The sequence below is a fragment of the Oncorhynchus gorbuscha genome, linkage group LG17, assembly GCF_021184085.1.
Source record: "Oncorhynchus gorbuscha isolate QuinsamMale2020 ecotype Even-year linkage group LG17, OgorEven_v1.0, whole genome shotgun sequence".
In the NCBI taxonomy this organism is placed as follows: domain Eukaryota; kingdom Metazoa; phylum Chordata; class Actinopteri; order Salmoniformes; family Salmonidae; genus Oncorhynchus; species Oncorhynchus gorbuscha.
The window spans coordinates 39507331-39528695 of NC_060189.1; the positions used below are offsets into that span (position 1 = coordinate 39507331).

The following is a 21365-nucleotide window of genomic DNA, read 5'->3' on the forward strand; positions in this document are numbered from 1 at the left end:
TAATTCTTGCGATACAGGCATTTGGAAAAATTGCGCTAAAACTTACATTCAAATGGATTTGATATAAATCGCCCAACCCTACATGACATCTGAAATGAGGTGACCAGCAGCAGACTATTATTAGGCTCCAACATGCAGTGAACCAAACTATTGAGAAAGGTGCAAAGAGATGAGCCTGGTCCCAGGTCTGTTTGTGCTGTCTTGCCATTCTGTCGTTGGAATCACAATGACCATAGCATAGGAGTTAACAAGACAGCACATACAGATCTGGAACGAGGCTAGAATAAGATCAGACACGACCAGTTCCTGACAAGTCCTCATGATGCTACTTAACAGCTCCCTGAGGTGGCTATGCCATCATAGCTGTGCCAAACTGAATCATCATCCTCGTCTCCCCTACTGTTGAATGAGCAAGCGGCGCTACCACCACTCAACCAATCCAGCTACTCGTCCACAGAGGTACTAGATTGGTGAAATGACACTGCAGACAATCTCAAATACGACAGCCCTCCATTTTGCCCATAAAAGGTGACTATGGTGTTCTTAGCATTGCTTCTTAGTCCTGACCAACAGAGCACCTGTTCATTTTGAAGTGGATATTCCTTGACATATAGACACTGATATTAGCCTAGATAGTAATAGGCTGAACATGACAGTGGTGGATAATGGGATAATGGAACATGCATGTGTTGCATTCTCTTTTTCAATAAGAAAAATAGGTCTGCTGTGCTTATCACACCGGGAGGGAGATTGAGAAAAAGATTGAGCATGAAGGAGGGAGGGAAGAGAGAGGGTTAGGAGAACTAGAAAATAATAGAAAAACACATCAGGACTGAGCAGTGCCACAGCACAGAAAAAAATAACATTTAGGTAAATTTACTTGAACAGAGGTAACTTCCAGATTCGATCAGCACAACAATAGGTCTGATAATCTTACGTAGAAATTCAATGATGAAATCTCAATGAAATGAAATGTCGGTAAAACTTTATTTGGATTGTTAGTCTGTTGATGCGCTACAGACTATCTGCTAGCCCTAACCTTAAACCTTACCCTAACCCAGGGTTTTCCAAACTCTGTCCTCGGTACCCCAAGGGATGCACGTTTTGTTTTTTGCCCAAACATTACACAGCTGATTCAAATGATCGAAGCTTGATGATTAGTTGCTTATTTGAATCAGCTGTGTAGAGCTAGGGCAAAAAAACAAAATGCGCACCCCTTGGGGTCCCAAGGACAGAGTTTGGAAAACCCTGTCCTAACTTTAACCCTTACCCTAACTCTTATTGTAAAACTAACAGTTATCTTAGCAAGCAGTTGCTCATCAACAGATAGTATGACCATCTTTAGACCATCTACAAATGGTTTATCCAAATAAAGTGCGACCTCATCCAGTGACTAAAATTAATCCACCTCTCCCTTACCCTAGTCACAAAGTCACACACTGATCATCAGTCTTTTGACTCTTGACTTGCTGTGACAAGCAGCAAATAAGTTGCATCACTTTGTTCAGGGAACAAAGCAGTCTCTTCATGCAGTGAAATAAGTAGGTAATTCTGGATTCCTTTTATTAGTACAGTACATTCCAAATAGCTGCGCCTTTCCACTCAACTTAGATCTTCCAGCTGCAAATTAACCCTGTGAGGGCCACATACATAAATTTCTACCACAAATATGCATATTTTTCCAACCTTCTCACAACAATAAAATAGACATCAAAGACTTGAATTTATACATCTTAAATCTGCCTGAGAGTTTTTAAATGTATTTAACCCGCCATCCACACTTCTGCGTTCTGAAGAGATTACAATGAACATAACAATGTGAGTCAGACAACCATACACTTGATATCAGTGTAGACAAAGAAACACCAGGATTGTGGGTTTGATTCCCAGGGCAACCCATACATAAAATATAAGCACGAATATAAATCGCTTTGGATTTTCTTTTTAAAGCATCCTTTGATTTCTGACAGTGTACATCCAACTAGGGCTTGGGAATGATCGACCTAAGAACTTTATACAGTCCGTTATTAATGTTTCCAAATGTATATTGAACAATAACAGGGACTGTACTGCATTAAAACATCCTCAATATAACTGGGAGAACACAGTGCAAAGAGAGGCTGAGAGACAGAGCGCCACTGCCCACTAGAAACTCTGATGGGAATCCCATGTTGCGGTGTGTGTATGCGTGTTGTGTAGGGGAAAATGATAACATATCCATCTTTAGACGGTTTCTCAATGTGTATTAAGGCAGTGCCGACCGACAGATGTGGTCCTGGCTATACAGCTGTAGATATTGGATCAGTACACACACACACACAGTTTTTTCTCATCATCACTAGCCAGAGCTCCACTATTTTTCATGAGCCGGTTTGGTTGCCAGGGTGTTTGTTTCCATGACCACATACCAGCCTGATGCAACAAACCAGACCACCACCACCCCTAACCGATTTAACCCCACAGTAGAACACTGGAATCGTGTATGATCTGGTGTCCTATTCAAAGATGCCAGGCCAGCTAATGCTATGACTTAATCGTTGCCATGCCATATTACACCGACTCTGGCAATGGGCACGGTTAACCCTTCGCTGTCTGTGGAAGGACTAAGGAGGTTAATACCTTCAAATGTGTGTTTGTGTATATGGGAATTGGCACCAGTGCCAAAAGCACCAGCACCAAAAGCACTAATTCTCTCCGGCCAACTTCAACAGAGCATTATCAACTTAGATGGACAGTCAAGATGGAGATGGTGTGTGTGTCGGTGTGCCTACCTGGGTTATTGGCCTCTCCCTCCAACACGTGAAGCTCGGTGCAATCAGCCAGGCTGTGCTCCAGACACAGCTGCAGGAAACGAGCCTGGGTCTGCGACACCCGCTTCAGCAGTGACAGCAGAGCCACCGTCTGCTCACACTCGTTCCACCCCTTAAACCAGCTTCCCAGGATGCCCACCTGGTCGCGAAACATCATGGTCTGGGGCACAGGCACCAGGCCGAACGTGGAAACTAGTTAGTGACCTTCCTGGTGTCACGAGAGAATAGAGTTAAATTGGTGCTCTAGTGGTTAAACTTTGGTCAAAGCATGTGTTGGATGTGCACTTCTTTTGGTCTGTTTTTGTTGTTGATGTTGAGTGGAGCAAAAATATGTACTTTGAGCAGGAGGGATTTGAGCTGTTGTGCTTAGTTCAAGTGGCGTAGAATCATCCAGGCTTTTAGAAAAGCAGGTGTACTGTAGTTTCAGCTTGAGGGGAGTGGTGGCAAGGTGCTCTCCTAGGTTCATCTGCACAAGGGGTTTTTAACATTCAGACAGGAGAGTCGGCTTTCCTCCTGCACTCTGCGCTGTCACACCAGCATTACTTTTATTGGCATTTTCCACAGGGATCCCATTTATATCTGAAATGATGAAAATAAATGGTTGGGAGACACTGTCACACATGGTCTGTCAGTAACACACACACACATCTTGGCGTCCAAAATCCATCTAGTTAAGTCTTTACCAACGGTGAACTCCAAGTGCAGAGGAAATGTGACCAACAATGCTCTCTTGCAGACTTGAAATAGACTGTTATTTAAAAAAAAACATTTTACATTGAAACCAGGAGATTAGTGACACCCATTGCCTACTGACACAAAGCCTGTATGCCTCATACTTCTCATTTAAAAGTAGCCCTCTCTCAGTAGTAATTGGCGCAACATCCCGACTGGTAGGATATTTCCAAAGAGAAAAGCGCCGGTCCCTTACGTTATAATGTTACGTGCAGCTATGTTCAAAGGGTCCCTGCTGTAAGCTTTATGATAAAGCATAAATGATTGCTTTCCACCACACATTGCTTCGAAAATAGCCTGCAGACTGTATAATCGGTAGACTGCCAACTACGCGAAACTGAAAGTACCCTGAGTGAAAAGACTGCATTATTTTTCAAAATATTGCATTAAAATAGGTCCATGTCAGCACTAACAGGTCTCCAAAACGGTCACTTTGCTTCATCAGCACTGGGGCAAACATGGCCCTACATGAGCACCGAGGATAGGCTGGATCTTTTGTAAAAATGTGGAGGTGATGCGATTCGGAGCGAGGATAATTAATAGGGATCTACATTAAATAATTGAAGAGTCTCAATGCGCAGTCTAGCACATTCGCAAAATGTGCCCAATGCATAGCCATGTTACACTGTAATGCAATACACATTCAGTGTAGTTTCCATAAACTCCACAGAGCCAGGCCCGAGCGTTAACTATTTCCCCGCAAATTAAACGTCCAGCTGGACACCTATTAAAAAGTTTTAAAAACGGTGATACAGTAGGCTAAGTTAGCATATTTTCTCTATTAACAGTGTAGCCTACTGGACAGACAACTCAGCGAGATCAATTCAGACAAAATAATCGACAAAAACATATTCCAGAACTTTGGTTTAAAAAAAAAAAAAGTGGCAAAGAAAATGTGTAAAACGTTACTCACTTCCTTGCACAACTGCATCGGTGGTGTGGATCGCAAGACGGGTGCGCAACAAAGTTTGAAACTGTGGGCAGCGGTGCCCCTTCACTCTGCATCTGTGCGTTTTGCCATCTTGACTAACTTTTCCTCCGGCAGTTAGGCTCCTCTTGTTTTACCAGAGGAGAGACTCGGCTTTGCTTTCCACATGAGAATAATTAACACGAAGCATTACGTCAGGGGCTTGGCAGCACAAGGAAGCACAAAAATAGATCATGGGGTTAGGGACAGATCACGTAGCCTACCAGCAACCGAGACGACAGAGGCATTAACATGTTTTACAAAGGGAGGGGGGGGGGTTTCAACGCAAAGAGGACAAAATCAAAACAAGAGTGAAGTTGTGTGTGTACATGAAACAGGGGCGGGAGTTGCCTCAGTTTGTCCCGTTCACTTATCTGTGCAACACTTTCACCTACATTTGCATAAAGCAGGTTGTTAAAAGATGAATACTTGGTGAAAGATACCTTTTTGTCGGATTTGATCATTTGGCAGTGTTGACATTACAAATACAGGATGAAGGGAAAGATTCTATCAACGACACCAGTGTGGCTCCCTGTCCCTGAAGTTCTTTATTGTACATTTAGTTCCAATGTGTGCGTTCCATACAGCAAGAGGGCCTCAACCACCCTACCGTCTGGTCTGGTTCAATTCAAATGCAAAATAGATATTATTAACATTGTTTCAATGATAGTAACATAAACAGTGATGCATTGTATCATGTTATAGCAATACAGCAGCTGATACAATGTTTTGAGTTACAGTATCAGTGTGCAAAATAAGAATTAAATGCTTCTGTGATGTGTGATGTTACCAATCTTCCCAGAAATACAATTTGATATTTAAATTTGATACAATTGGTATTTTATGTTTTATGTGTAAACCTATGTGTAAACCTTGATGTTTTTTTTAGCATTGACAGTTTTCTGTTGTATTTTTAAAATTCTCTAATACATCCATGAATGCATCTAAATGTGCACAGATATTACGTTAGAACAAAAGTAAAAGAATAGTTGCGTAAAAAAAATAATGATTGGGAAAAATATATCCTTAATTGGGCCTCTTTAGGGAAGGCTGACTGGCAAGGCACACCACTGAAACATCAGTGGGACCTCAAATATATTATCGGGCCATTGTTTAACAACAGTGTCCTTTTGTCACACAATGCACCGTTGCCTTCAGCTGAGTGTGCTCAATATTGCTATAAGTGGAGGGGGGTAGACGTCCAACCACAGTGGGATAACAATGAAGAACTTCAGCTTCTTGAGAGGGGTGTCATCTGAAAGGAAGCATATTAAAGAAGGGGGGTTGTGACAAGGACTCATAATCCACAGACGGATGCTTAGATTCTAGATGCTGTCCAATGGTAATTAGCTCATGTGTTGAAACAGAGCACAAGGAGAGGTCTATTGGGTTTGTTGGAAAGTGGACAGTTCTCTTGAATCAGTCAAAAGCTCAAGCCATCGCAAATTGGATTGCAAGAACAACAATTACAGTTACAGTTGCAAAAAGCAGGTGTTGAACCATTATAGCATGAGAACTACAGTGCATTCAGAAAGTATTCAGACCCATTATTCTAAAATCGCTGTTTTTTTTTAATTTTTATTATCAATCTACACACAATACCCCATAATGACAAAGCAAAAACAGGTTTTTAGAGATGTTTGCAAAAAAATATTTTTTTTTACTGAAATATCACATTTACATAAGTATTCAGACCCTTTACTCAGTACTTTGTTGAATCACCTTTGGCCTCGAGTCTTCTTGGGTATGATGCTACAAGCTTGGCACACCTGTATTTGGGGAGTTTCTTCTCTGCAGATCCTCTCAAGCTCTGTCAGGTTGGATGGGAAGCGACGCTGCACAGCTATTTTCAGGTCTCTCCAGAGAAATTCAAATCGGGTTCAAGTACGGGCTCTGGCTGGGCCATTCAAGGGCATTCAGAGACTTGTCCCGAAGCCACTCTTGCGTTGTCTTGGCTGTTTCCTTAGGGTCGTTGTCTTGTCTGAGGTCCTGAGCGCTCTAGAGCAGGTTCCACCACCATGTTTCACCGTAGGGATGGTGCCAGGTTTCCTCCAGATGTGACACTTGGCATTCAGGCCAAAGAGTTCAATCTTGGTTTCATCAGACCAGAGACTCTTGTTTCTCATGGACTGAAAGTCCTTTAGGTGCCTTTTGACAAACTTCCAGGGGGCTGTCATGTGAATTTTACTGAAGAGTGGCTCCAGTCTGGCCACTCTACCACAAAGGCCTGATTGGTGGAGTGCTGCAAGGTTGTCCTTCTGGAAGGTTCTCCCATCACCAAAGAGGAACTCTGGAGCTCTGTCAGAGAGACCATCTGGTTCTTGGTCACCTCTCTGACCAAGGCCCTTCTCCCCCGATTTCTCAGTTTGGCCGGGCTGCCAGCTCTAGGAAGAGTCTTGGTGGTTCCAAACTTCTTCCATTTAAGAATGATGGAGGCCACTGGGTTCTTGGGGACCTTCAATGCTGCAGACATTTTTTGGTACCCTTCCCCAGATCGGTGCCTCAACACAATCCTATCTCGTAGCTCTATGGACAATTCATTTGACCTCATGGCTTGCTTTGGGATCTGACATGCACTGTCAACTGTGGGACCTTATATAGACAGATGTGTGCCTTTCCAAATCATGTCCAATCAATTGAATTTGCCACAGGTTGACTCCAATCAAGTTGTAGAAACATCTCAAGGGTGATCAATGGAAACAGGATGTGTTCAAGTCTCAGAGCAAGGGGTTTGAATACTTATGAAAATAAGGTATTTCTGTTTTTATTTTTTAATACACTTGCAAAAAAAATTAATAACCGGTTTTGCTTTGTCATTATGGGGTATTGTGTGTAGATTGATGAGGGGGAACAATTATTTAACAGATTTTAGAATAAGGCTGTAACGTAAATACATTTGGAAAAAGGGAAGGGGTTTGAATACTTTCCAAATGCAATGTATATATAAACTTCATTTTTAGGGGCACTCTGGTCATAAATGACCAGATTCATTTGAATTTAATACTTATAGGATCATGGAATGCATTTGTTCTGGTTGAAATATCAAGGTAATTGTTTCAGGTGGCAATAATACGTTTTGGGGAAGCTACTCTAAAAAGATAGCACACCAAGCTACCAATTACTTCTCAACAAAATAAGTTAGGCTACATTAAAGTTTCCCCAACAAAAAATATAGTTAAATAAACTAAAGTTACTTTGAAAAAATAGATCACTACATCCAAACTACTTTGTGAAAAATTATCATACAGTTGAAGTCGGAATTTTATATACATCATGTTTTGTCATTTATTATCTTGTCTTGTCCCTGTGCTTCCCATTCTATTCGTTTCCCTCTGCTGGTCTTATTAGGTTCTTTCCCTCTTTCTATCCCTCTCTCTCCCCCTCCCTCTCTCACTCTCTCGCTCTCTCTTCTCTCTATCGTTCCGTTCCTGCTCCCAGCTGTTCCTATTCCCCTAATCAATCATTTAGTCTTCCCACACCTGTTCCCGATCCTTTCCCCTGATTAGAGTCCCTATTTCTTCCTTTGTGTTCCGTTCCTGTCCTGTCGGTTCCTTGTCTAGAATTCACCGTGCTGTGTTTGTGTATCGCCCTGTCGTGTCGTGTTTTCCTCAGATGCTGCGTGGTGAGCAGGTGTCTGAGTCTGTCTGGTTCAAGTGCCTTCCCGAGGCAACCTGCTGTTCACCTGCTGTTCAAGATCGAGTCTCCAGTTTGTCCTCGTCATTTCGAGTGAAAGTTGTGTTTTTTTGTTTGTATTTACTTTACTGGATTAAAGACTCTGTTTTCGCCAAGTCGCTTTTGGGTCCTCTTTCACCTGCATGACAACACCTTAGCCAAATACATTTAAATTCAGTTTCACAATTCCTGACATTTAATCCTAGTAAACATTCATTGTCTTAGGTCAGTTAGGATCACCCCTTTATTTTAAGAATGTGAAATGTCAGAATAATAGTAGAGAGAATTATTTATTTCACTTTTATTTCATTCATCACATTCCAGTCAGTCAGAAGTTTCCATACACTCAATTGGTATTTGGTAGCATTGCCATTAAATTGTTTAACTTGGGTCAAACGTTTCGGGCAGCTTTCCACAAGCATCCCACAATAAGTTGGGAGAATTTTGGCTCATTCCTCCTGACAGAGCTGGTCAGGTTTGTAGGCCTCTTTGCTTGCACATGCTTTTTCAGTTCTGCCCACAAATATTCTATGGGAATGAGGTCAGAGCTTTGTGATGGCCACTCCAATACCTTGACTTTGCTGTCCATAAGCCATTTTGCCACAACTTTAGAAGTATACTTGGGGTCATTGTCCATTTGGAAGACCCATTTGCGACCAAGCTTTAACTTCCTGACTGATGTCTTGAGATGTTGCTTCAATATATCCATATCATTTTCCTCCCTCGTGATGTCATCTATTTTGTGAAGTGCACCAGTCCATCCTGCAGCAAAGCACCCCCACAACATGATTCTGCCACCCCCATGCTTCACGGTTGGGATGGTGTTCTTCGGCTTGCAAGCTTCCCCCTTTTTCCTCCAAACATAACAATGGTCATTATGGCCAAACAGTTCTATTTTTGTTTCATCAGACCAGAGGACATTTCTCCAAAAAGTACGATCTTTGTCTCCATGTGCAGTTGTAAACCGTAGTCTGGCTTTTTTATGGTTGGTTTTGGAGCAGTGGCTTCTTCCTTGCTGAGCGGCCTTTCAGGTTATGTCGATATAGGGCTCGTTTGACTGTGGATATAAATACTTTTGTACCTGTTTCCTCCAGCATCTTCACAAGGTCCTTTGCTGTTGTTCTGGGATTGATTTGCACTTTTCGACCAAAGTCCCTTCATCTGTAGAAGACAGAACGCATCTCCTTCCTGAGCGGTATGACGGCTGCGTACTCCCATGGTGTTTATACTTGCATGCTTTTGTTTGACAGATGAGCGTGGTACCTTCAGGCATTTGGAAATTGCTCCCAAGGATGAACTAGACTTGTGGAGGTCTACAATTGTTTTCTGACGTCTTGGGTGATTTCTTTTGATTTTCCCATGATATCAAGCAAAGAGGCACTGAGTGTCATGTTTTGTCTTATTGTCTTGTCATTTTGCTTTTCCCTCTGTTCGTTTTCCCCCTGCTGGTCTTTTTAGGTTCGTTCCCCTTTTTCTCTCTCCCTTCCTCTCTCTCTTCTCTCTATCGTTCCGTTCCTGCTCCCAGCTGTTCCTATTCCCCTAATCAATCATTTAGTCTTCCCACACCTGTTCCCTATCTTTTTCCCTGATTAGAGTCCCTATTTCTCCCCTTGTTTTCCGTTTCTGCCCTGTCGGATCCTTGTCTATTGTTCACCGTGCTGTGTCTGTGTATCGCCGTGTCGTGTTTCCCTCAGATGCTGCGTGGTGAGCAGGTGTCTGAGTCTGCTACGTTCAAGTGCCTTCCCGAGGCAACCTGCAGTTCATGATTGAGTCTCCAGTCTGTTCTCGTCATTACGAGTGGAATTATGCTTTATGATTGTAGATTTACTTTACTGGATTAAAGACTCTGTTTTCGCCAAGTCGCTTTTGGGTCCTCATTCACCTGCATAACACTGAGATTGAAGGTAGGACTTGAAATACATCCACACGTACACCGTACACCTCCAATTGACTAAAATTATGTCAATTAGCCTATCAGAACCTTCTAAAGCCATGACATAATTTTCTGGAATTTTCCAAGCTGTTTGAAGGCACAGTCAACTTAGTGTATGTAAACTTCTGACACACTGGAATTGTGACACAGTGAATTACAAGTGAAATAATATGTCTGAAAACAATTGTTGGAAAAATTACTTGTATCATGCACAAAGCAGATGTCCTAACCAACTTGCCAAAACTATAGTTTGTTAAGAGAAATTTGTGGAGTGGTTGAAAAACAAGTTTTAATGACTCCAACCTAAGTGTATGAAAGCTTCTGACTTCAAATGTATGTTTTATGAAGGTTTTACTTGATGAATCAATGTATGTAAATCTGAAATGTCAGACTACAAATTGCAAGAGGAGATTAGGTCATATGTTAACAGAATGTGTAATTTAGCCTATTAAAAACAAAATCTATGTTTCAAGTGAGAATTAGGCAGGCCTGAAGCCGAAAAAGAAAGGAAATGATTGCTTACTTCACCCATATTTTATTGTTTTTTTGTTGCAGAAAAAAGTAGTGTGTTGTTCCAATATCTAGCTACACAACTAGAGGGAAAAAAAAACATAATTAACTACTAAAAACACTACCTAGATTTGAATTTAGTTGAACTACCACCAAGCTACTCTAAAATGTAGTTAAATTACCAATTGAACTACCTGTACAGTGCCTTCATAAAGTACTGTATTTACACCCCTTGACTTTTCTACATGTTGCTGTGTTACAGCCTGAGATTTTGTGTCACCGGCCTACCCCATAATGTCATATTGGAATAATATTTTTCGAAATATATACAAATTCATACAAAAATTAAAAGCTGAAATGTCTTGAGTTAATAAATATTCATCCCTTTTGTTATAGCAAGCCTAAATATGTTTTTTTTTAAACCCGGATGATGCTGGGCCAATTGTGTTGTAAGTCATTTTGGATAAAAGCATCTGCTAAATGGAATTTATTATTATTATTAATATTATTATTATAATAGTTCACTACTCCCCAACACTGCATATTGTTTGCTGAACAGTATGTTTGTTCTGAATAATACAATTACAAAAACAAATCTTGATCAGGCCAACATCAGGCCTATGTTCTGTGATTTTTCCAGTGCAGTTCATTTTGGAAGATATTTTTGGTGCATATCTCTTCCAACCTCCAAACAAGCATGTTTATAATATCCAGTAAAAGTGTACTTCTTAATTAAAATAACGACAGTATACTAGTATGCAGTGGACAAAGGCCTACCTCAGTGTTAATTTACCTCAATGGATCAAAACTCCAAAAAGCCTCTGAGGTTTGGTCGCCATCTTGTGGGTATAGAACTTATCAAAGTCCTCTTTACCTGGCAAGTGAAACAGAAGTTTAGTTGGTTACATAGACCTATTTGTGGTGTGATGAGTGGGTCTGAAACTTTAGTTTCAGAAAACATGAGAAATATAATGGCCCAGAGACACCACGCGTAAAATCGACGTCGGTGAGACTTGCGTGATATGGAGGTAGGTGCCCCAACCCCTGGAGGTTGACCCCCCCCCCCTCTCCACAGGTAGGATTTGAACACATCAAGAGTCATGGCATAACAAAAATGGAATTACAGAAAATTAGCTGTAAAACTGAAGAAAAAAAAATACGCCTCATGGCTGCTGCGACAATAGTCTTCCACGGCCCTACTCATCCCAGGCTAGTGGAACCGGGCTCTGATCTGTTCCTGGGTCTTCTCCATTCCCAGGTGTGCCCCCAACAGGTGGGTGTGGGCCAGCTGAAAAACGGTTCCCACATACCATCGGGGCAGCAACACTACCTCTTGAAGTTCCCCCTGTTGGTGTGACACCTGATACAAAAGGTTATTCTTGATTTGGAAATGGGTTTATCACCAGTCATTCACCCCCGGAAGTAGCTGTCCATCCACCGCTATCACTTGGGCTGTGGCGGCTGTTGGGGAATAATCAGAATTAGTTGGTAACATAGGTAAGATGTTTTATATTCATCATATGTTTATAAGTTACTTCTCATCAGAATGTTTATTTTTGTATAATACTGTGGCGGGGTTGCAGTATCTGTTCTCTGACAAGATTAAGTTGCTTGGGCCGGAGAGAGGGGAGAGGTCAAGCGTGTATCTCTTGGCTCCACAATGTCTGTGTGCCAGTCAATGTGTCTCTGTGATCTTGTCAAGATAGGATGGATTTGATTATATGCCTGTTGATGTGAGGATTTGTTTAGGTTCTGTGTTTGAGAAAAGAACAAAGTTTAGGAGACAATGCTGAACGATAAATTACGGCCAAAGCTGTCTGGCTATGTGTGTCTTTGCTATAAATGATCTCAGTTGCAAGACTCCGGACTTGTAGATACAGGTTTGTCAACCGCTTGGTTCCGGGCTGCACAGGCGACAGGCCGTATTCAGCCGACTCATACCTTTTTCCTCAGATCATGCCTCCACAGTGCCGCGAACAGCAGGTCAATCTAGTCCCACGAGGAGGGGTACCGGCAACTCCGGTACGGCACCCACTACCATTTGGCAGCACCCTTGTGGCGTCACGATATTGGCCCATACGGTTGGATACCGCTGTGTGTCACTGAGGACACAGGAAATGGACATCTCCCTACCACGTTTGGTCCCCTGGTTCAGCAAGCTCGTGGTTATTAGCATTTCTTGCGGAGTCTAATAGAGCTTCCGTGTCGTGACCGTCAACCTTCACCGGGACCATGGGTGCCGTTGATTTGTGGTGCGCCCAACAGGAGGTGACGTAGTTCACTGCGTGGCCAACCTCGCCTCCGGGGCTTGCTGATGGCATCGACTTCTCTCGAGAAGGGCAATTACAGGCAAGGTGCCCCCAGGCGCCACAATCTAATAACCTCCTTTGGTCTCCATCTACCCGAGGTCATCGGTGGCGGGTCGGCTCTACCCCAGCCGTCTCTCCACGGGTATGCGATCCTTTGGCCCTGCCAACTGTCGGTTCGGGGTACACAGTGGTGGGGCTGTCCTTCCGTCCCTTTGGACGGGTCCCGACTCGGTCATGCTCCCACTTGATTTTTAAGGTTAGGGAGAAGTGCAGTGAATAGTGGCAGTTTTTAGAATGTCAATATAAATTCATGTAATTATGGTTGTTTGTAATTTTGTCTTGCCTTTTAATCATTATGTGTTATTGTTTTTACCATCGAGGACCACTTTGGAAACAAGCGTTTTAATGCTTTCAAGTGATATCCTCTGGGGTCCACATTGTACATTTTGTTGTATGTCTGTTACCCCAAATAAATTAAATTCATCGTCAGGACTTTAGGATGACTTTCCGCAACATATCCAGGATAATGGGCTGTGTTAAGTGAGTGAACCGGAAAGTTCCCTTAACTCTGTGTGTGTGTGTGTGTGTTGGGGGAGGGATATTTGACTGCTCAGAAACATATGGTTGTGATACAAAGATCTATTTTAGTTAGTGAGGTAATAGTGTGGTTATACTGTGACCATTGTAGGTGACAGTAGGTCAGTGGAGACTTCTCAGATGAGGAAGGGGAGGACCATTCTCCTCAAACAAAATAAAAATATAATAAAAATATATTCAAGTCACCAAATCATTGATTAAAACTCACTGTTTTGCAATGAAGGCCTACAGTAACCTCCACAGCACCGTAGGGTAGCACCATGGTGTAGCCGGAGGACAACTAGTTTCCGTCCTCCAATGTGTACACTGAAATGTGAAAGTCCTGACAAGTGACTTACAAGGGATGCAACAAAACAAATAAAGGAACATGGACCGTAACCAATACCGTTTCAGCTACATGGCACTTTGAAACTGTATCAGGGTAAAAAATACTTTGCACCATTTTTCTTGCAATAGCTTTTCATAATCAATTTATTGGTGAATGGTGAATGTTACTCACATGAAATATTTTGTATACACATGTAAAACGTGTTGACCAATCATTGATAGAATGTGTACACTTCTCAGGGCCTTTCAAAGTGCTTATCCAATCTTTCTCAATGGCAGATTGGCTGTAAGGTAACTGAATGTAATTTGATGTAGAGATTATTTTCTATGACTGAAATAAATATAGGTCTGTACACAATCTGTTAAGTAAAACATAAAGAACACACACCCTTTTGGTGAGGTGCAGACTAGCGAAAGATACTATACAAATAAAAAATTAAGTCGCACACTCATCTCTTCTTGCTGTAAGAGTAAATAGCTTGCCCAATCTCCTATTCCTGTAGCAAGAGGCTGCTTAATGTACAAGTACACCCCATGGTCAAGAAGCTGGTCTATCGCACGGCCTTATGCTGAGTGCCAAGCAAAGAGGTGTTGAGTCTTCTTTGGTTATGACTCACCCAGGGATTGAACCCCCAACCTTCCAATCTTTAGGCTAATCTCTGAGTGGCAATCATCTTCACGGTTTCATATAAGTCTCTTAAATCAGGGTGAAATACTCTGATGAAGGCTTTTTAGCCAAAATGTTAGTAAAATAAAGAAGAGATGAATGTGCGGCTATCTTTTCCCTATCAAGGTCAGTAGCCTTTGAAATGATACACATTTATCATTGTCATTTCCAATCCTCCTCCAGCACATCAAGGATTATATACTTTACATGCGCCATCACCAGTACACAAACAACGCTTTCATAATGGATTTCATTGCCTATCTGCTGCAGGTTTCCTCTGTTGGTTTCCTCTGTTCCAAGTGAGGCAAAACACTGGCTTTGATAACTCCTCACACTGACCGTTTTGACCACATGCTTGAGCATCCTCGTGAATATTGGTAAAGGCAGAAGGGTGTTGATTATGGATCAACATCAGTTGCATGATTAGATGCGAATCTGTGAAGCCAAATCTTGATCATACATCTTAAATCAGAGATGAGTGGAAATACAGTGGATTGAACAGTCTTGTCAAAACACACAGGAGCTCAAACCTGATCCGCTTTAAAACACATATAATTGAATCGTAGTCGAGGGTTCAGCCAAGACACAAAACCCAATTTCGACATAGTCGTTCACAGACCAGAGAAACCTCTGTGAGCTGATAATGTTGGTCAGGACTTAGGAATGCAAACCAACTCTTAACGCACTGGTTATGGTTTGCACCATCAAAGAAAGTGGGCGATTCATATTTATGTTTGATTTATCAATTGCAGTCACATTGTTAACCAGAGGGTTCTTGAGCCTTCAGAGAACTGGACTGTGTTCATTGTGTTCAAAACACAACGAAACAGGGAGAGACTACCTGGACATCAAATAAGAAATGCAAATGTTCATTTTCTGTTGCAAAACTATTTAAAACGGTGTTCATTGCATGTTTTGATAAATACACCCCCTCTTTGTTATTTTGCTTTGTATAGAGTACCACAATGTGAGTCATAATATCCATAAAACCTCAGGGTCAAACAAGGAAATGGTTCCAATCATTTCCCACCATTTTAGAAACACTTAAAATAAAGTCTGTGTTTCTTGTAGGCTTACCCTGGAATTATGTGTTGATAACTGTGTAAATCTCTTCAGGACAAGGTGACTTTTATCAATAGATTCGTCTGTATTTACCTCCCCAAATAGAAATACTAATTAGCTGCTAATGTGGCTATCCTAAAAAAAACTCCAAATGCCATGATGATCTGGATGAGACCGCCAAAATTGAGGCAAAGGTAAGGATATCTGGATTAACTATCTATAGCGGGAGTAGATGTGGCACTATCTAATGTTAGCTAAATGTAGTAATGAATCAATTGGGAGTTTGCAGGGATTTGTAGTTTTTCATGATGTCTACTTTGATAGCATTTTCGAATCAGAGTAAATAGAGCCAAATATATTGACGAAAGTCACCTTGTCTGAGAGATTTACATGGTTATAAAAACTTCATGCCAGGGTAAAGCCTACATGAAACACAGCCCTTATTTTAAGTGTTTCTAAAACCCCCTATGGGAAAAATGAAGGGTGGAAAACAAATGGAACCATTTCCCTGTTTGACCGCTAGGTTTTTGGGGTATTATTATTCTTCACAGTGGGGCTCTATCATGCCCTTGAAGGCAGCCTCTAGTTCTGCAGAGGACTTTTGTTATACCTTGTGTGTTCAGATGAAAAGCTTTATTTTACCAGGGTAGTGCTTGCAAACATCTTTAGTGATCTATGAAAGATGGGTAAATATGTTACATTCATTGGCCACCAATAAAGAATTTGAGACAAATTATAATTATTATAAAAGGCTAAACCTGCTCTTTGCTAGACACAAGAGCTTATATAGCAATAGATTTCACAGAAACAAAATCAGCAAAAAAAATACAATACTTTCAACTCATACATTTGAACATAAGTTGCTGTTAAACAGATAGTTGAATATTTTTGCAAATAAGCCCTTTATCTACTCCCCCAGAGTCAGATGAACCCATGCATACCATTTTTGTGTCTCTGTGTTCAGTTTGAAGGAAGTTGCCGACTAGCGATAGCGTAATTGCCAACTAGCGTTATAGCAATAGTCTATTGAACTAACGCTAGCTAGCATTGGCTCACAAAAATACCTCTAACTCCCTTCATACTGGACGCAAAGACATACAAAATGTTATCCACGATTTCATCTGACTATCTCTTTAAGTAAGGATAATTTGCAATCATGCCAGAGATGTATGTTCTTGGATATAAGGGTGAAAATATCAACATTTGCCAGTATTTTCCCATTGATTATAGCGGTTTGCTCGCTTTTGCTTACTGACAGAGATTTGCTGCAACCATCACACACATATGCAACTTAGTTTGAGACTCCAAAGCAAATTAAAGGAAAGACAACCATCTGTTTGTTCCTACACCCAAATCCATTACCCTGCAGAATCCACCTCTACATTTTTTTTAAGGAAAAGGGGGAATAAAATACAATAAAAATCTTTAAAGCAGTTCCCCTGGCTGGCCGGAATTGGCTTATGGCCCTGGGAGGGTGAGAGGAAGTTCAACCTGCGGGTATACTATACAGATAGAGGACTCATATGTGTATCTGTGCCATTCTAGGGTAATAGACAGCAGCTCCATTAAGGCTATCTTTTAAAATAGTACATTTTCAATTGGCTAATCCCTCCTAATGACCCAGTTGGAAATGACTCCAACCGGGTCATCAGGAAGGATCAGCTAATGAAGATGGAAGTCCCAGCCAATTGCCTACATTAAAATGGGGGAAGCCCTCAATAGCGGTGCCCATGCTAAAACAGCCTTTTGGCCACTAGAGGCCTCTATCATTCTCTGTGGGTTATATAATATATAATAATAATATAATATATAATAATATATGCCATTTAGCAGACGCTTTTATCCAAAGCGACTTGTTTTCACTTCCTGTCGAACTGGACATTTCCTGTATGACCACCACAGCACCAAAGGTCAAAAAGTGACATCAGCCATATGATGCATTGACAGTCCCAAACGCAGAGATGTTGGGAGAAAATAGCATAGAATATACATACAAAGCCTCCCGAGTGGCACAGCGGTCTAAGACACTGCATCGCAGTGCTTGAGGTGTCACTACAGACCCAGGTTCGATCCCGGCCTGTGTCACAACAGGCCGTGATCGAGAGTCCCACAGGGCGGCGCACAATTGGCGCAGCATCGGAAGGGTTTGGCTGGGGGGGCTTTACTTTGCTCATCGTCCCAGCTCCTTGTGGCGGGCTGGGAGCCTGCAAGCTGACCTCGGTTGGAGTTGGAGCGAAATTGGGGAGAAAAGGGGGGTAAATAAAAATATTTAAAAAAAGAATATACTTAAAATATGATTGCATTCGTCAGCAGATATTAATTGACATAACTCGTATAACGTCAACAACGACAACACTTGATCTCAGACATTCATAGAAGGAAACAAGAAAACAATGGCAAAATAAAACAAAACATTAAAATATGATTAGAAGGCATATCAAATGTGTAGAGAGCAATACCTCTTGCCCTCTCTGAACAGGTTTTTGCAAACACAAAACTCTGTTCAACAGTAACAAACAAAGGAAAGTGTCACATCTGTGCCCACTACACCCTCTGGTGTTCATCTGGTGTCTTCCTAACCTTCAGTTCTCCCCCTGTATACACTCTCCCTTGGTGTGATTGTGTGGTTGGAAACAGGTGTGCTGGAGTCAGAGCTGATCCCTACCAGCTGAAAATCATCCCATAATAAATACCTCGACATATACTCCCCTGCCACCTCCACTCGGCCAGATCGTAATCTCTGCTCTGTCCGTTATCACTCTAGCCTTTTGTCTATTCTCAAGATCCTGTTACTCTGCTTTGCTCGTTTTCCTCCCGTACACCATTTTTTGTCCTCTCCTTGCAGTTACCTCTCTGGCTCCTGTTCCACATCTCACCACCAACCACGTTGCTCTGGATTTCACTCACCACTATTACTTTGGATTCCCCTCACCACTATTACCTTGGATTCCCCTCAGGACCCGTTCCCCTGTTCTACTCAACCAACTCCAACCTCACTCTACACTCCTGGTTTTTCTGAGCTACCCCGGTTCTGCACTCCCCAATTCTCTGATCAATAAACCTTTTTGTGCATTCATCCCGGCTTCCTCTTCCGAGTCCGCTCTTGGGTTCCCACCCTTCGCTCATCGTAACAGGAAAGGAAAGACGATCAACAGTTTTCTTACCTCCTACCTAAACACTTTCTGTGCATATAAGCATGTTTAGAAAACACATTCACACACATACTCGCCCTGTACACCTGGGCCGTACCACTATCTCGACATGGAAAAGTCCAAACTAGTAGCCATGGAGTATAAAAAACAAACAGAATCCAGTTAAAAATGAAATAAGTAGGTGGTCATAAAGCTTATTAATAATTTTCGATATATACAGCATTTTGTGCAAGACGTGGCACATTTTCTGTTGTCCTTGTATGGTGCTGTAGCATGGTCTCAGATCTGTCTGTGCTATTTTTGCCAACTCTTATGTCCAATGGGGTGACTATGACCAGAGTTGCTGGCAAGACAAAACAAACAGATCTGGGTCCAGGCTAATGATGGTGATCTTGATGCTGTAAACTACCACATGGATACAGCTACTATTATAGTCAAGATATAGAAAGAGAGGGAGGGCGTCTTTAAGCCCATCTATCCCTCTCTGTCACCGGTTAGCCTGGTCCCAGATATTTTTGTGCTGTCTGGTGACAATGACCATTAGAGTTGTAAAGAAAACACAAACTGAGCTGGGACCTTGCTAGGGCTTTGCCAGGAGTAGCCTACTGTACTATAAAACTGGACCACAAACATTTTGATCTGATCACTCCGCCGATCCACACTTAGTCCGTACATTCACTTTACTGGGTCCAGATCAGAAAATTCATTCAGAAACGTATTGTTTCTCCACAGTCTATGCTCCATTATGGGCCTCTCGTCCAAACTGAGTTCCCAAGGAGCTAGGAAAGCTGGAGGCTCGAGACTACATTTTACGCCCAACTCTCGATCTGTGCCCTCTTTGGCAAAAGTGGCCATCCTCTTCCACACAGTCTTTGACAGTGTGAAAGATTCAAACACACAAAGTATTAACCATTCCCACAGTGTCCCAGTGCACATTGGGCTCGAATACTGAGAGCATTGCCCATGATTCTAGCCCCATTTGGTGCTGGTTTAGAAGGACATGGTCATGGATGTCTCATTGCTCAGATAACAACTGGTCTTTACAGGGAAATGAGACATGGTCCAGGGAAGGAACACAAAGTCTGAGATTGTATAAAGATCCAAGTCGACATTAAAGCCACAGAGTCTTGTCCTCAGAATGTGAAGTGAGGGGATTTTTTCAAGTGCAAATGTCACCTCTCCCCTCTCTTAGAGGGGAGTCTGTGTGCAGGGGGTAGCGGGGTGCTGGTCCATGTACTTGTCTGGTCCTTGAAAGAGATAGAGGACTAACTTTTCTGTTTGATGTCCGACAAACATAGAGTGTGTGTGTGTGTGGAAAAGCTGAGAAGCACAATCCTTTCCTTACAAACACTTCTTAGGAATAGTACAATGTTCCAGGAAGAGCCCTGCACGGACAAGAGTGTAAAGCCCGAGCCCTACCCATGCCCACAACGTTCAGGCCCTACACTACCCAGGCCCAATTGCTTCTGCCAAATTTAATGCCCTGTCAAAAACCCAAAATCAGAAATAACTTCCTCAGTTTGTAAATCCATTAGCTGCTCCTCCGTCTGTCACTCGCTCTGCATCCGCTCAGCTCATGATGGCTCTGAGTCTGAGTAACCATAGCAATGGCTCTGCTTGGGCTACTTTTCATCACTCTAAACTCCTAAAAAACTCAAGGAACATTATTATTTTCTGTGAAATAATCTCTCCTGTTTTATGTGTAATGTGGTTGAAGAACTTAGTTAAATATGACTGTACTGCGCAGCAGAGAACACACAAATGGTTCAGCTTCAAAATGTTAGTGATCAATCTAGTGATACCCAAGCCCTGCCCGTTCTCTAGTTATTGATGAAAAAGAGACCCTACCTGGTGTATAATGTCGGGGGCCTTTGGGTAGCAGACCTCGTTTTTAGGACTGTGGTAATAGACATGTTGGAAAGCTTTTTTAATAAACAGAATATCACTCAGCTGACCATTCCCTAACCACCACTGACCTCAAATGATCTCCCCGCGTCTGGCCCTAGAAATCCCAATGGTAGTCACCATGCCTATAACAAGACGGGTAGTTAAGTAGCCCTGGTGTTGTGGGACCGGGTCGAAAGCTGGAATGAGGGAGGCCACACAGCGCCAGTCACAGGATCGCCAGGGTAACCCAGAGGGTCGTAGCCATGTAGCTGAAGGTCAGGAGCGCCCCTTCCCTGAGTGTTTTCTGTATTACTTTCAGGGGTATCTACTGGGGACGGCGGGGGTGGTTAGTTCTGAGGGGTGCAGTAGTGATTCTGGGGGGTAGAATAGTAGTTCTGTGGGGTGGAATAGTAGTTATGGTGCTGGTTGGACTGGATGTTGCCGTAGGCTAGGAGAAGGGGTGCAGTGGAGGTCTGGGAGCCGGTGGGGAGATGGGGGATCCCCGTAAGGCTGCCGTTCCTCTGGGTGGAGCTGTACCAGCTGGGGTCCAACTGGGGCGTCGAGGACAGGAAACTATTATGGAATGGAAGGGACAGGCTTAAATCAGCATTGTATCTATATGGGGGATATAAGACGTTAGGTTGACTGGGGGATGTAGAATGTTATATGTGACTGTATGGGTGACTGTGTAAAGGGAATATAGGAAGTTATACGTGACTGTGGTGCATATACAGTGCTTT

At 42.4% G+C, this 21365-nt stretch overlaps 2 protein-coding genes across 5 annotated transcripts in view; both read right to left on the reverse strand.

Moving 5' to 3' along the window:
* Positions 1 to 4651, reverse strand: part of LOC124001550 (protein Smaug homolog 1-like) — a 136620-nt gene extending 131969 nt beyond the window's left edge. For all 4 annotated transcript variants that reach the window (XM_046308435.1, XM_046308434.1, XM_046308437.1 and 1 more), the window contains exons 1-2: positions 4456 to 4651; positions 2772 to 3389 (exon numbers count right to left, since the gene is read on the reverse strand). In XM_046308435.1, coding sequence (XP_046164391.1) covers positions 2772 to 2967 — 196 coding nt within the window. In that variant the 5' untranslated portion in view covers positions 2968 to 3389; positions 4456 to 4651. The remainder of the gene's footprint in view (positions 1 to 2771; positions 3390 to 4455) is intronic.
* A 9332-nt stretch (positions 4652 to 13983) lies between these two features.
* gpr137c (G protein-coupled receptor 137c) overlaps positions 13984 to 21365 on the reverse strand; it is a 38173-nt gene continuing 30791 nt past the window's right edge. The window contains exon 7 of the mRNA XM_046308693.1: positions 13984 to 21198. Within this exon, the coding sequence (XP_046164649.1) occupies positions 20973 to 21198 (226 nt within the window). The 3' untranslated portion in view covers positions 13984 to 20972. The remainder of the gene's footprint in view (positions 21199 to 21365) is intronic.